The 14,254-nt window shown below is 37.8% G+C and overlaps 1 protein-coding gene across 1 annotated transcript in view; it reads left to right on the top strand.

Annotated features, from left to right (window-relative positions):
• ARHGAP42 (Rho GTPase activating protein 42) overlaps positions 1-14,254 on the top strand; it is a 403,816-nt gene that overhangs the window by 302,739 nt on the left and 86,823 nt on the right. The window contains exons 5-6 of the mRNA XM_006887325.1: positions 2,420-2,521; positions 12,838-12,948. Of these exons, the coding sequence (XP_006887387.1) occupies positions 2,420-2,521; positions 12,838-12,948 (213 nt within the window). The remainder of the gene's footprint in view (positions 1-2,419; positions 2,522-12,837; positions 12,949-14,254) is intronic.

The following is a 14,254-nucleotide window of genomic DNA, read 5'->3' as shown; positions in this document are numbered from 1 at the left end:
ACATCTGGCAGTTCTCTGTTGACATAAAGTTCTAAACGTTTTTGGATAATTTTCAGCAGAATCTTGCTTACATGTGATATTAATGATATTGTTCGATAATTTCCGTGCTCCGCTGGGTCACCTTTCTTTGGAATAGGAACAAATATTGATCTTTTCCAGTCAATCCGTCAGCTGACTGTCCTCCAGATTTCTTGGCACAACTTAGTGAACATATACAGGGCACTGTCTGTTGAAATATGTCAGTCGGTATGTCAGCTCTCAACTCCTGGGGCCTTGTTTTTTGCCAATTCCTTCAGAGAAATTTGAACTTTCTCTTTCATCACCATACGCTCTTGCTTATATGTAATTTCATGAAATTCTTCTGAGTCAGCCAATTCCTTCTGATAACTTCCTCATTTACAGGTGTAATACTTTAATGTACAAATGAATCAGTAATTTTTAAATTACCTAAAAATTAGTTCATAAGATTTCTACTTACTTCTCCTGTTCAACTCCTTTATACCAGCTCAGAGGAAATGAGATCATCAAGTATATTCAAGAAGATAGTCAGAGTGTCAGTGAATCAAAATAGCATTGCCTGAAAATGAGCATGGATCTGACAGTCTCAGGAAAGAGCCTGGCCCATCCATCCATCCATCCATCCATCCATCCATCCATCCATCCATCATCTATCAAATACTTTTAAGTAATAACTTTTTCCAAGATTTATGCAAGTACTTAAATAAAGCAGAATGCATAATAATAATAATACAAATATCTAAAATAACAATTGACACATCTCTGAAGGGGTGAAAATAGGAATCTTCATTCTTGAACCAGCTTGCAAAGTGTTACATTTGATCCAGATGCTTCATGGTTTTACACTTTGCAAAATTAGGAAATAAACAAAAAGAATAATAATTATTTGACCAGTGAAATTTATTAGTATAGTTGTCTGATATGTTTCATACGAACTTATAAATAAAAAAAATATAGAGCCAATAGATAAAATGTTTATACAAGGAAAGATTATATGGCTAGTATATCTTCTTCAGTATACTACTCTGTTTGATTTTCTATAGAATCAAGCCATAAAATGGAAACCAAAGCTACCTTTTCCTCCTCTCGCCTCCGAGTAAAAGCCCAGCCAGTTTACAGCAGTCTGTGCTTCCCAAGAATCATCATTTCAGTCACAAAGGTCACTAGTAGAACGATGTCCAGAGTGTTCATTACAGACATTAATCAACTTTTCCATATGTCTTTTTTAAAAATTGAACAAGGAACTCATTCAATATTATTCAAAATGGGTGAGCCTGGAGGACATTATGCTGAGTGAAATATCTCAGTCGCAAAAGGACAGGTATTACATGGTGCCACTGCTGTAGAATGGGACTGATATCAGGGTGGGGGTAAGACTGAGAAAAACGGAATAAATTGTGTATACTGCACTGAAACAGATGAGGGACTGAATAATTTAAAAGCGATATATGATAGGGTATTATGGTTATCACAAGAGTCCACAATTAAGGTTGCATAGTGGAATGTACTTGGGGCGGTGGGAGGGGTGCGGGAGGATTGTGTACCAGGGAGGGAGTCTTTCTTTTACTTTTGAAAGAGAGGAGCAAACTGGGGGGGTGGGGGGAGAGGGCTGGGCGGGTAGAGAAGTGCAGCAGTGAATGAATGGAAATCCAAATTTTCTGTAAATTTTCATTAAAATTATTTAAAAAAATTGAATTGAGATTGACGTCTGGTGGCCAACTCAAAGGCAAAAACTGATTTAAATCCACCAGCCACTCTGTGGGAGACAGATGGACATTCTACTCCCATGAGATTTACAGCCTCAAAAAACCCACTGGAGGGTGAGCTATGGGCCAGTTCTGACTCAATGACACTTAACACAGTAACCAGTATTGGAAAGTTTGTTTTCCTTCTCATGAGCAAGTTCTTTTAAATACAGCACACTTTACAGTGGTAGGAAATAAGTTGTGTATTTTTACAGAGTGTCTGTGAGTGATTCTATAAACTGGTTCTCTGCTAACTCATCTGAATCATCAAGGTATGTAGAGAAGACATTGTCCCTTGGTCCCATAGCAGATAGGCTATAGCCTATCTGTTGAATAGTACTGAAAAATATTCTTCAAGGGATTCTACTGAACTGAATCTGGTCTCTCTCTACTACAGTTAAGTGTACCCAACAGAAAAAGACTGATTTGTAGATGTGCAATCCCCCCCAGATTTAAAACTTCTTTGAAGACAGATTACATATTTAAAAATAATTTTAATTTCACATTTTCCCCCTATTCTATCAAGGCTTTGTTCAAAGTTTGAACTCACTTGATCTTTATTAAATGTCACTAAGGAATTTTTTATGGAAATTGGTGAAAATTGAGGTTTTCTTCAAATCGGATGTAAATCTTTTTGTTCTTCATTTATTCCCTAGGATGGAAAGAAGAAATTTGACAAGGAGAGTGAGAAATACTATTCTATTCTTGACAAGCATTTAAACTTATCTGCAAAGAAAAAGGAGTCTCATTTACAAGAGGTAAGCTTTTCAAATGAAATAGCCAAAGGGTATTAGCATTAAATTGTGTATGGTTAAGTATTCTAAAAAGAGAAATAAAGGTCTAAGAATCTAGTAGTCAAATCTAGTATTCTTTATTAAAATCATGATATTAAAAAAAGCTGACTTAATTGAGCATTTAGTGTGGACAGTTAATGTGCCAAGGGCTTTACCAACATTATGACATTTAAAACTAATAATCCCAAATGAAGATTCAATCTTCTTTAAGTGATGAGGAAAAAAGAAGGAAAATGTTTAGCAAGACTTTTTTTTTATGTATTAGGCATATTTTAAATAACTAAAATCTAGCTAATGTCTGTCATAACCTTATATTAATTAAATTAAAGAAAAATATCTGTGACATTGTTTGTCAGGCTTTACTTCAGTGTTAGGTGAAAAAAAGATTGCACATTTTGAAATTTTCATTTTACATTGGTTTTCTTTTAAAAATAACCAGAACAATTTTAATAACATAGATATCTATGTCTAAGGAGTCCTTTTCTTCCTTTGTGTCTAAAATAGCAATTCTTCCTAAGGGTTGTGTTAAGACTAAAGTACAGTAGACTTGAGAATAGTCATTGTACTAAGGATTAAGAAAGGCCCGAAGCCCTGCTGAGGCATCAGTGCAGTGGTTAAGATGTCAGCTCCTAATTGAAAGGTAAACAGCTAGAACCTGCCTGTTGGTTCTGTAACAAGAAGGCCTAACAATTTGTTCCCATACAGATTACAGCCTAAGAAGTGCTGTGGGACCATTCCCCTCTGTCATTTGTGATTGCCACAACTCATAATCAGCTCCATAGAGCCTAATAACAACAATATGCTTCCAATTTCAGTGATGGAATGCAAAAAAAAAAAAAAAGTCCTTGCCATTTTTATTACCCTGTTGTTATTGTTAAGGGCCTGTCAAGTCATGAAGCCCCTGTGGACAGAACAGAACTGTTCCATAGTGGTGCGAGGCTCTTTCCTCCTTTCCAATATAGATCTTCAGGTCTGTCCTTGAAGGATCATCTATGTTGATTCAAACCGGCAACACCTTTCCCTGTAGTAGTCCAGCACTGCCACCCAGGAGCTCTCATTATTGCCTTGGCAATAAAATCTTGAAGCATCATCTATGATTTACTCTCAGCAGCGAGTAAGGTCTTGGGTTTCTCAGTAGTTTACCCTGTGACTCGTGGTTACTGTCCAAACCTTCATAAGGAACCCAGCCCTGTGACTCTCCATAAGTCTCTTATTTCAGTACTTCTAGGTATCCCAATCCTGAGCCTCTTTCAACTGTGTCCTCTTGTTTCTTCTGGCAAAGCTCTTTCCCTTCCTGAACAACTTTTCACATTCAGCCTGGTCCTCCACTCTTTGTATTCGTGTTCTTATTTTTTCTGTTTCCCATTTCAGCCACACAGCATGGTTGCAATGCAGAATATCACCAGAGTTGCATACCACCATAAGGGCACCAGGGAGTTTTTCCTTTTTCCTACCCTCTCATGTTCTAATTGAGAAAATTTAATTTATTTAATAGCTACCCATTTAACAAAATGCTTAATATAGTGACATTTTGTTTTGTGTGTTATTTAAAGAATTCATCCTAAGCTATGTGTTCTATTATTAACACTTGTTATTAAAATGGGATAATCTAATATACAATTGTGTGCTTACAGCAAACTTTTGTAATTAAAGTGAAATAGAGAAAAAGCTATCAAACAACAAAACTGCCTTTTGTAATTTAATACTGTATTCATGGATTGCAAAGGTTTTAAATGCTTCTATTCCCCTTAAACACTGCCCTAGAATAAATCTCAGTGTGTCAGGCAAGTGAATGTCATCATGTGAAGAAAGGCTCCTGTAATTATCACAAGTATATCATCATCTGCCTTGCTGAAGGCTATGGCCAGGGCACATTTTAGAAATCGTTTGTCTCAGCACCAAGAGTGGCATTTAGTGTCCCCAAAGAATCAGAGGTTCATCAGATTCTTGGCGACTGTGAGAGGCCAACCTTGGACAAGATCGCACTTAAGCCATTTCAAGAAAATAATGTTATCCTAATTGTAAAGTCCTCTAGAGGATATGCTTCACTTTTCCCTGACAACTGAGCTCAACATTTAATACTTCTCCTTCTTAGTATCACTAAATCTCTGAGATTGTGGTAGAAAAGAATGTTCGTTCTGATTCTGTACTTAGTTAGAAACTAGGAAAGCCTGTAGCTTGATTACTGAAACTTCCATTTTTCAAACATCTTCTACTATCCCCACCTCATACATATTCATGAAAATTCTTTTCCGGTACCTTTCACTTCGCACAACAGCAAACAAATAGCAACATAACAAATTCTATGAAAGCAATTCCCGTAGCATTTTATGTAGATAAGGGACTTTTCTCTCCCCTGTCCATCTAGTAATCAAACATGTCCCAGGGGAAAGGTGCCATAAACTTAATTAATTTCTGACATGAATTAAAAGCCAGCTATTCCTTACCAGAGCTGCTCTGGTGTTTATCAGCACCAAGCTTGTTAACTTGTTCTTACAAAGACCCTTCTGTGTCTTCTCATATTTGCCACTTACTTGTTCATTGTGCTGCTTGAAAAGAAGTGACTCAACTCTGAGGGCCCTCCATGACTTCCTCTTGCAAGGACCCTTTTGACTCTTTAATAAAGTCTTCCTTTTAGTGATTTAAAAAAAAAAAAAGCCCATTTCTAAGACTGAGTTGAAAGTTACTGAAAGTTACTTTGTGTTGATGGAGCTCCAAGACCATCGGATAGACAGATCATCGGATTAAACAGAACTGTAAAGTTGTATAGATTATAAGTGCTTTACATTATAAGTAAAGAACTGCTACCCGCTATGTGGATGTAGAAATCGTTTCCAGTATCAAAGTAAGAAGTTAGAAAAGAAGGATGAAAAGACCTGAAAGTGTAGACATAAATAATATGTTCATTTAAAAGGTATTAGCCAAACAAATTGTGGCTAACTCTGAGAAGGATGAGTCCCAGAACACTTGATTGAGCTCATATGAAACCTATTCTTGAATCAGAAGGCAGTCATCAGAACAGAGCAAGGAAACACTGCCAGGAAGCTGTCATCAGAACAGAGCAAGGAAACACTGCCTGGTTCAAAATCAGGAAAGGTATACACCAAGGATACATCTTATTTCCATACCTTTTCAATATATATGCAAAACAGATCATTCAAGAGGCTGGGCTCTATGAAGAGGAATGTGGCATCAGGATTAGAGGAAGACTCATTAACAACCTGTGTTATATAGATGAACAGCCTTGCTGAAACTGAGGAGGACTTGTGTTTACTGCAGAAGGTCAAGGACTGTAGCTTTCAATATGGATTGAAGCTCACTGTCAAGAAAACAAAGATTCTAACCACTGGGCCATTTGACAGCATCATGGTAAATGGAAAAGAGATTAAGATCATTGATAGCTTCAGTTTGCTTAGCTCCACAATAAACATTTTTGGTACCAGCAGCCAAGAAATCATCAAATTGTACTGGGGAAAGTCTGTGTCAGGGACCTCTCCAGAGTATTAAAGAGCAATCAGTTTAGACACTAAGGTGCACCTGATCTAAGCTATAGTCTTCGCAATTACTTGTTATGCATCAGAGAGCTAAACAGTGACTAAGGATTACAGAAGAAGAATTCTTATCTTTGAGTTGTAGTGCTGGAGAAGAGTATTGAATATACCATGGACTGCTGAGAACAGAAAAGCCTATCTCAGAGAGAGTTGAACAAGTCTATCCTGGAGACGGTGAAATCAGGCTTCTCCTTGGAGGGAATGATTTTGAAACTCTGTCTCACACACTTTTATCATATTGCCAGGAGAGACCAGTTCTGAGAGAAGGACATAATGCTTGGAAGGGTGCAAGAGAGGAAGACCCTGGATTAGATGGATTGACTCATTGACTAGGGTAACAAAGATAGGTGTGTTGGAAGCAATTAAACTGGCTTAGGGTTGAGCAGGGTTCAGAGCTGTTACACATAGGATTGCTATGACTCATAAGTGACTCAATGGCACATAACAACAACAACAAAGATAATTTGTATTATCTTTGTTTGTTTGGCTGAACGCATTGTTATCTAGACAGACTGACTCATCACTGACCTTCCAGTGGGTTTCCAAAGCTGTCCATCACATGGGAGGAGATTGCCCATCTTTCTCCCTTGAAGTTTCTAGTGGGTTCATACTTCCAGAGAAGTACAGCCTTTGCATTCTGAGCACAATTCCCTTAGACTCTGTTATCAGAGCTTTCAAAATATAAGACCTACAGCTAATGTATTGTATGTAAAAGACATTTTCATTAATCATTTAGAAGAAAAACCTCAACATGGAAATGAAGCTGAGGAAAGGGGTTGAGGACTTCATGACAGTTCATCAAATGAAAAATAAAAACTATTTTTTTTTAGAATAGGTGTAATCAGTGTTAAAGTTAATTAAACTAAAAACAACATGCCATTTTAAACTTATCAATGGACAGTATGCATTGCTAGTAAACTTACTGGAAACAGGGTATACTTTTTCTTTCCTGATGGAACAATAAAATATGATTTAGTCATCCTAGCAGTAAATTTGACCAATTTCAACTGGCATTAAATGTGATAGATGGTTGGGATTATTTATCTTGACATAGGAGTTTACACAAAAGAACTTATCAGCAATAAGTATGAAAATAAATTGTATAAGCAAGCTACAAATGCTGGTGAGGTTGTGGAGAAACTGGAACCCTTATTCACTGTTGGTGGGAATGTAAAATGGTGCAGCCACTGTGGAAGGCAGTATGGCACTTTCTCAAAAAGTTGCAAATAGAGATACCAGCAATTCCACTACTGGGAATATATCCCAAAGAGACCATAACTGACATCCAAGCGGATATATGCACACCCATGTTTATCGCAGCTCTGTTCACAGTAGCAAGGAGTTGGAAACAACCCAAGTGCCCATCAACAAATGAATGGGTAGCGAAGCTGTGGTATATTCGCACAATGGAATACTATGCTGCATTGAAAAACAAGGAACTCATGCAATATTATTCAAAATGGGTGAGCCTGGAGGACATTATGCTGAGTCAAATCTCTCAGTCGCAAAAGGACAGGTATTGCATGGTGCCACTGTTGTAAAATGGGACTGATATCAGGGTGGGGGTAAGACTGAGAAAAACTGGATAAGTTGTGTATACTGCACTGAAACAGATGAGGGACTGAATAATTTAAAAGCGATGTATGATAGGGTATTATGGTTGTCACAAGAGTCCACAATTAAGGTTGCATAGTGGAATGTACTTGGGGCAGTGGGAGGGGTGTGGGGGGATTGTGTACCAGGGAGGGAGTCTTTCTTTTACTTTTGAAAGAGAGGAGCAAACTGGGGGGCGGGGGGAGAGGGCTGGACGGGTAGAGAAGTACAGCAATGAATGAATGGAAATCCGAATTCTCTGTAAATGTTCATTAAAATTATTAAAAAAAATAAATTGTATATGTGAGTTGATCCAAGAGTTATTCACAATGGAAAAATTTTAAAACAGTTGAAATTACACAAAATAATGATATCAGCAAATATACAATTATAGTTTGAGCGTAAACTGAAATATGATATGATTTTAACAGTTTTATTTGGGAAATCACTTAAACACATTGGAAAATATCGATTAAGCTAAGTGGAAGAGAAAAAAATATCATTTCAATCAATATGTGTTCTATTAATCCCAGGTATTTTTGTTTTAAAGTAAACGTGTGTTTGTATGTGTATATAATTTGTGCATGTGTGTGTATATAGGTAAAATAGGAGGTAGAATTGCAAGTCGTTCTTACTATTTTTGCATTGCTTTTTAGTAGTGGTAAATAAAGTAAAAATAATAAGCATCAGGTATAATTAGAATAAAAAAGAAATAAGGAAAAAAGATTATTTCTTTTAAGTATATAGAATTTGGTTTTCTACCTAAGATGTCACTCTAAAGACTAAGGTGTGCCTGATACAGGCCATAATCTTTGTAATTACTTGCTGTGCATCAGAAAGCTGGACAATAATTAGGGATGATAGAATAATAGATGCCTTTGAGCTGTGGTGTTGGAGAAGAGTATTGAATATATCATGGAGTATTGAATAAACTACTAAGAAAACAAACAGATTCAGCCTAGAGAGGGTTAAACCAGGCTGCTCCTTGGAGGTGAGGATTCTGAAGCTTCATATGACATGATTTGGACATGTTGCAAGGAGGGATCAGTCTGGAGAGGATCATCATGCTTGGAGGGTAGAGGGACAACACAGGATAGAAAGACCCTCAATGAGATGGATTGATTCAGTGTCTTGGGGTAATGGGGGTAGGTGTGTCACAAACAGTAAGATTGGGACAGGATAAAACAGGGTTTAGGGCTGTTGTCCATAGGATCACTCTGAGTCTCAGGCTACTTGTTGGCATATAACAACAGCAACAACCTTAGAGAATGGCTCACTGGAGTGCAAACCCAGCAGTGTCGCCATAGGAGAAATAATGACTGTCCACTCCTGTGTGATTTACAGCCTCTCAAAACCCACTGGAGAGTAAGCTGTGAGTCATTACCACCTGTTGTTCTGTCACAGTTATGACTGGTGCTCCCTTTAAATGTTTATGGTTTCAAGTTGGGTAATAAATGACGAAGTTAACCTACTTTCCAGTTCAAATTATGATACTAACAGTTACTCGTAAATTCTACTGGTTTAACAGAAACGGTGAGTTTCAGTCCTGAAAGGGTCCATCCTAAGTAAAAGACTACCTTTCTGTGTCTTGTCCAGATAAGGAAGCAACCTGTCACACCCTTAAGTACTATACATCATGGATGACCTTTCAGATCAGTATGTGGTATATTGAATTTCAGGTGTCTAGAGTGGAAGTGATGAAAATTTCTATTACTGGCAAATGGCAAGATTCAGTATTTCTCCTTTATCCTACTTTTTGTCTCTCTCTCTCTCTTTTTTTTTTCTTTTGGTGGACCAAGATTGTGCATAGCAAATAATTTTCCAAAGAAATTATTTTCTATCGGGGTCGCTGATGCCACCCCAGGATGCACAAACCTTAGAAGAGTCATGGTAAAAAAGACACAAAGCAAAGTCAGGTGAGTCCAGAAAAAAACACACTGGAACTTCAAAGAGCCTTTTCCCCCCAGAGCCATTGAAGACATGCTGGATTCCTGTGGCAGAGTTGTGAGAATCCAAGTGGTAAATATGGTCTGCCATGTTAGCTCTCTAGAGATTCAATCCCAGGAGTTTTATTTGGACTGGCCACTCAGCCACCTGCCTGGCTCTTAGTGAAATGCCAGAGTCCCAGAAGAAAAACAGGTGTTCACCATAAACCATATTTTTTGCAGAGTCAGTTTAGACATAGTAAGCCACTCTTATCAGTTAGGGCAGTGGGATCCCTCCAAAATCCACATTCCCTGAAGGCAGCTCAGGGCCAAGCTTGTTAACAGAAATTTTAATGGGCAGTAAGCTGGCAGACATGTTATGCTACTAATTCTACACACCTTAAATAATAAAAGAGGGAAAAAGCCATCTTACATTCTAAGAATGTCTCAGCATTGCAGTTTGGTTCCACATACAAGGCAGCACAGTCAGTGACATTACCTCTCAAAAGTATTAGAAAATATTCAGATGCAATTGTGGAATTTAATTCACTTGGATTCTGGACATATTCTTGGACCCCTTAGACTCAGTGTTGTACTGGAGATAGGTCAGGATATCTAGTTATCTGCTTTTATTTTTCAGTCTCTCATTCTGTGATGTTGGGCTTATAGCTTACAACTAGCTGTTTGGGGAGGATTCATTCAATAAAAACCAGCTAGTGCTGCTTATCACGTTTCCTGGGAAAGTTACAGGGTCAGTTAGACATGTAAACAGCACACCGCCACCTCTGATCCTCATCTACAACTTGGCATTCACTCTTAGGAATGGTGTATCATACCAGTGATGGTAAGAAAACAGTACAGAAGATCTACATGAAATACTGATTTTTTTTTCTCCTTCAATTATTGGAGACTGAAAAGTTTGGGTTCCAAATTCCTAATATGGTGTATAAGTTTATATATATTATTCTAAAACTTGAAATTCATAATCTTACAACCCCTTACTGGCTTGCTTATAGTGTTTCTGTACATAATAAAAACGAATGAAATTATGATGCCATCGAGGTCCACGTTGACAAATGCATTTCATCTTTTTTGTTTTACCTTTTGTTTGTGTATTTCCTGTTTTTCCCATTGTTGGTAGCAAATGCCTAGTCGTAGAGCCTGTTGGTTTTGTCTGTGTTTAGTAATGTCAGCTGGCAGTGAGAAGTGTGATGCTGGGTAAGAACAGTCAAGCATGCCTCTGAGCTGAGCTCTGGTTAGTGAGAAAAGGGCATCTGAGGATGGCTGGTGGTGGGTATTGAAGAGGGAACAGAGCTGAAGCCAAAAGAAAATGAAATTATTTCAGGAACACTTGCCCACATCACATGAACCTGCTTAGGCTCAAGAAGAAGAAAGTTGAATGGCATTGGTGGTGTCTGATTCATCAGGTTAGAGCCAATGGATTTTATTGTCGATTCTATCAACATTGTTCTCTTTTCTAGAATACTAATGTATGATTGATTCTCCAGCTTCATATTCTCAAATAATTCTCCCATAATTAAAATCCCAATTCATTATGCAATGCCCAAGGTCTTTTGTGCTTGGTTCTAGGCTTACTTATCAGTGCTGTTATAAGTATATTTACATTGCAGCCAGACTATTTCATGCCTTTCTACCCTTTCATGATAGTGGACCTGGCCTTTGCTTTATCTTTGTGAGCTGCTGCCAGTTGTTCATTTTCACGTCCAATTAAAATACTACCATTTTCTCCCAGAATTTAAATGTGCCTTCTATACACCCATATATTTTCACATATATACATAACATTTATATTTATGGAGTGTTGTTGGGTTTTTTAAAATATAGCAAATGTATGTGCTTTCTGTTTTGTATGTTTGTTTATTTTTCCTTCCTGCTCTATTGTTTAGGAAGCTCTGGTGGCCTTGAGGGTGAGGAATTGCACTCTCAACTCAAAGGCAAGTGGTTCATATCCACTTGCTGCTTTACAAGAAAGAGATAAACAGTCTCCTCAACTCCGTTAATATCAGTCTAGTGGCCAAAGATGACACCTTTCTGGCAGTTTAAACTCATTGGTGGCTCTGAAGGAAAAAAAATGGACAGTTTCCTCTTGTATGATTTACAGCCTTCAAAAACCTGCTGGTGGTTCAGCTGTGAGTCAATCCTGACTTCATGACGACCTTGACTCCCCCCACCACCCCGTCTCTGGGTTGGAGCCTGCTCATTGAAACCTAACAGCAGCTCAATACATCATAAATGCTGTATTCCTAGGGCAGAGGAAAGACACCAAATTATAAAGTTGTTGTTAGGTGCCGTCCAGTTGACTATGACTCCGTGACTCTATGAACAATGGATTTGAACTCTGCCTTCTCCTGTGCCATCGTCATCATCTTTGCCTCTCTTGAGCCATTGTTAAAATCACACTGCGAGTCCACCTCATTGTGGGCCTTCCTGTGTTTCGCTGACCCTCTACTTTCCCCAGAATGATGTCCAGAAAATGGGAATTGACTCCTTCTAACAACGTGAGAGATATTTTTATGTGAGACAGAGCTTCACCATCCTTCCCTCTAATGAGCTTCCTGGCTGAACTCTCTCAAAAGCATTTATCTCTTGGCCAGTCCTGGGATATTTAGTACTGTTCTCTAGCACTATGATTCGAAAGCATCAGTTCTTCTTCTGTCATCTCTAGTCACAGTCCAACTTCTCAGAACATGATAAGTAATTGAAAAGATCATGACTTGGATCAGGCACAGCTTAGTGTTAAACTGACATCCTTGCTCATAAGCATTTTGTGGAGTTCCTTGATTGCAGACTTTCCCATGCAATATGCCTTTGATTTCCTGACTGCTTGTACCAAGGTGGTTGACTATGAATGTAAGTAGGATAAAATCATTAACCATTTTTATCTTTTCTTTGTCTCATGATGTTGCCTGTTGGTCCAATGGTGAGGATTTTGGTTTTCTTGTTTTTGAAATGCAATCAATATTGAAGGTTGTAGTCTTTGATTTTCTGCAGCAAGTTATTTCAAGGCCTTCTTATTTTGAACAAGCAAGATTGTGTCATCTGCAAAAGTTGATGAGTCTTCCTCCAGTCTTGTTGCCACAAGAGTTAATAAAGATTTCAGAGTACACTGGGTTTTGAGTTCCTCTCTATTTAATTAAAAAATAGCCTTTTAACTCCTTTTGTCATATTTTGTCTGTTTTTTACTCTTTAGGCAGATACACAGATTGATAGAGAACATCAAAACTTCTATGAAGCATCCCTAGAATATGTCTTTAAAATTCAAGAGGTCCAAGAAAAAAAGAAGTTTGAATTTGTTGAACCGGTAAGTTAAAATTCTGTATAAAATGATAGACTTCGAACATCTTATATATTTTTTTTAAGAAAACATATTATCTTGTTGATAATTATGATTTTATTATATTTCTGCAATTAAAATGTGTCTGTACCTTCTATGTCTTCTTTTTCTTTAGCAATGTTGTGCTTATCTTTCTTTTTTAAAATAGCTTGTTCCTTTACTAACCTTAACATGTGTCTGCTCTCTAATTAACTAATTTCCCCCAATTTAAACATAAAAAGATGTACATACACCGCAGCCATTCATGGTACCACTTACCAGACCTTTAGGTAAAAGACATCATTTAAAGCTGCTCTTTTTCTTTCTCTCTCCCACCCCTCTTCCATGCAAGGCTCGGATCGCCTGACTTTCCTATGAAGTCATTTATTTTCTTAAGTCACTAAAAAAGTTGAGAATCCCTAATGTAAAAGGCATCATAAAAAAGAACAGGTGGTTAATCTTTATGAGTCTACATCATTCTTAGCATTTCCACCCCCCAAGCAATAAGCTAATGTGTTACAGTATTGCTTGGGTAGGCATCTTTTTTTTTTAATCATTTTTTAATTAATTTTAAATAAAACTTACAGAGACTTTGGATTTCCATTCATTCATTGTTGCACTTTTCTCCGCTCCCCTCCATACACTCTTCTCTTTGAAAAGTAAAAGAAAAGTTCCCCCATTGTTTTACAATCCCTCCCCCCAGGTCCACTCCACTATGCAGCCTTCGTTCTGGACTCCTGTCATGACAAAAATAACTAATCACATATCCCTTTTACACAGTTTTCTCCCTCATCTGTTTCAATGCAGTATACATTATTTATCCCATCTTTCTGAGTCTCCCCCCACCCCAACCCCGATGTCAGTACTGTTTTACAACAGTGGCACTATGCAGTATTTGTCCTTTTATGACTGAGCTATTTCACCCAGCATAATGTCCTCCAGGGTCACCCATTTTGAATAATATTGCATGAGTTCCTTGTTTTTCAGTGCAGCGTAGCATTCCATTGTGTGAATATACCACAGCTTCTCTATGCTTTTGTTTGTTGATGGGCACTTGGGTTGTTTCCAACTCCTTGCTATTGTGAACAAAGCCGCAATAAACATGGGTGTGCATATATCTGCTTGAGTGGTGGTTATGGTCTCTTTAGGGTATATTCCCAGTAGTAGAATTGCTGGGTCAAATGGTATCTCTATCTGCAACTTTTTGAGGTAGCGCCATACTGCCTTCCACAGTGGTTGCACCATTTTACACTCCCACCAACAGTGAATAAGGGTTCCAGTTTCTCCACAACCT

Source organism: Elephantulus edwardii, unplaced genomic scaffold (assembly GCF_000299155.1).
Source record: "Elephantulus edwardii isolate Elephantulus edwardi_28Jun2011 unplaced genomic scaffold, EleEdw1.0 scaffold00056, whole genome shotgun sequence".
NCBI lineage: Eukaryota > Metazoa > Chordata > Mammalia > Macroscelidea > Macroscelididae > Elephantulus > Elephantulus edwardii.
This window is presented reverse-complemented; position numbering and strand designations above follow the sequence as displayed.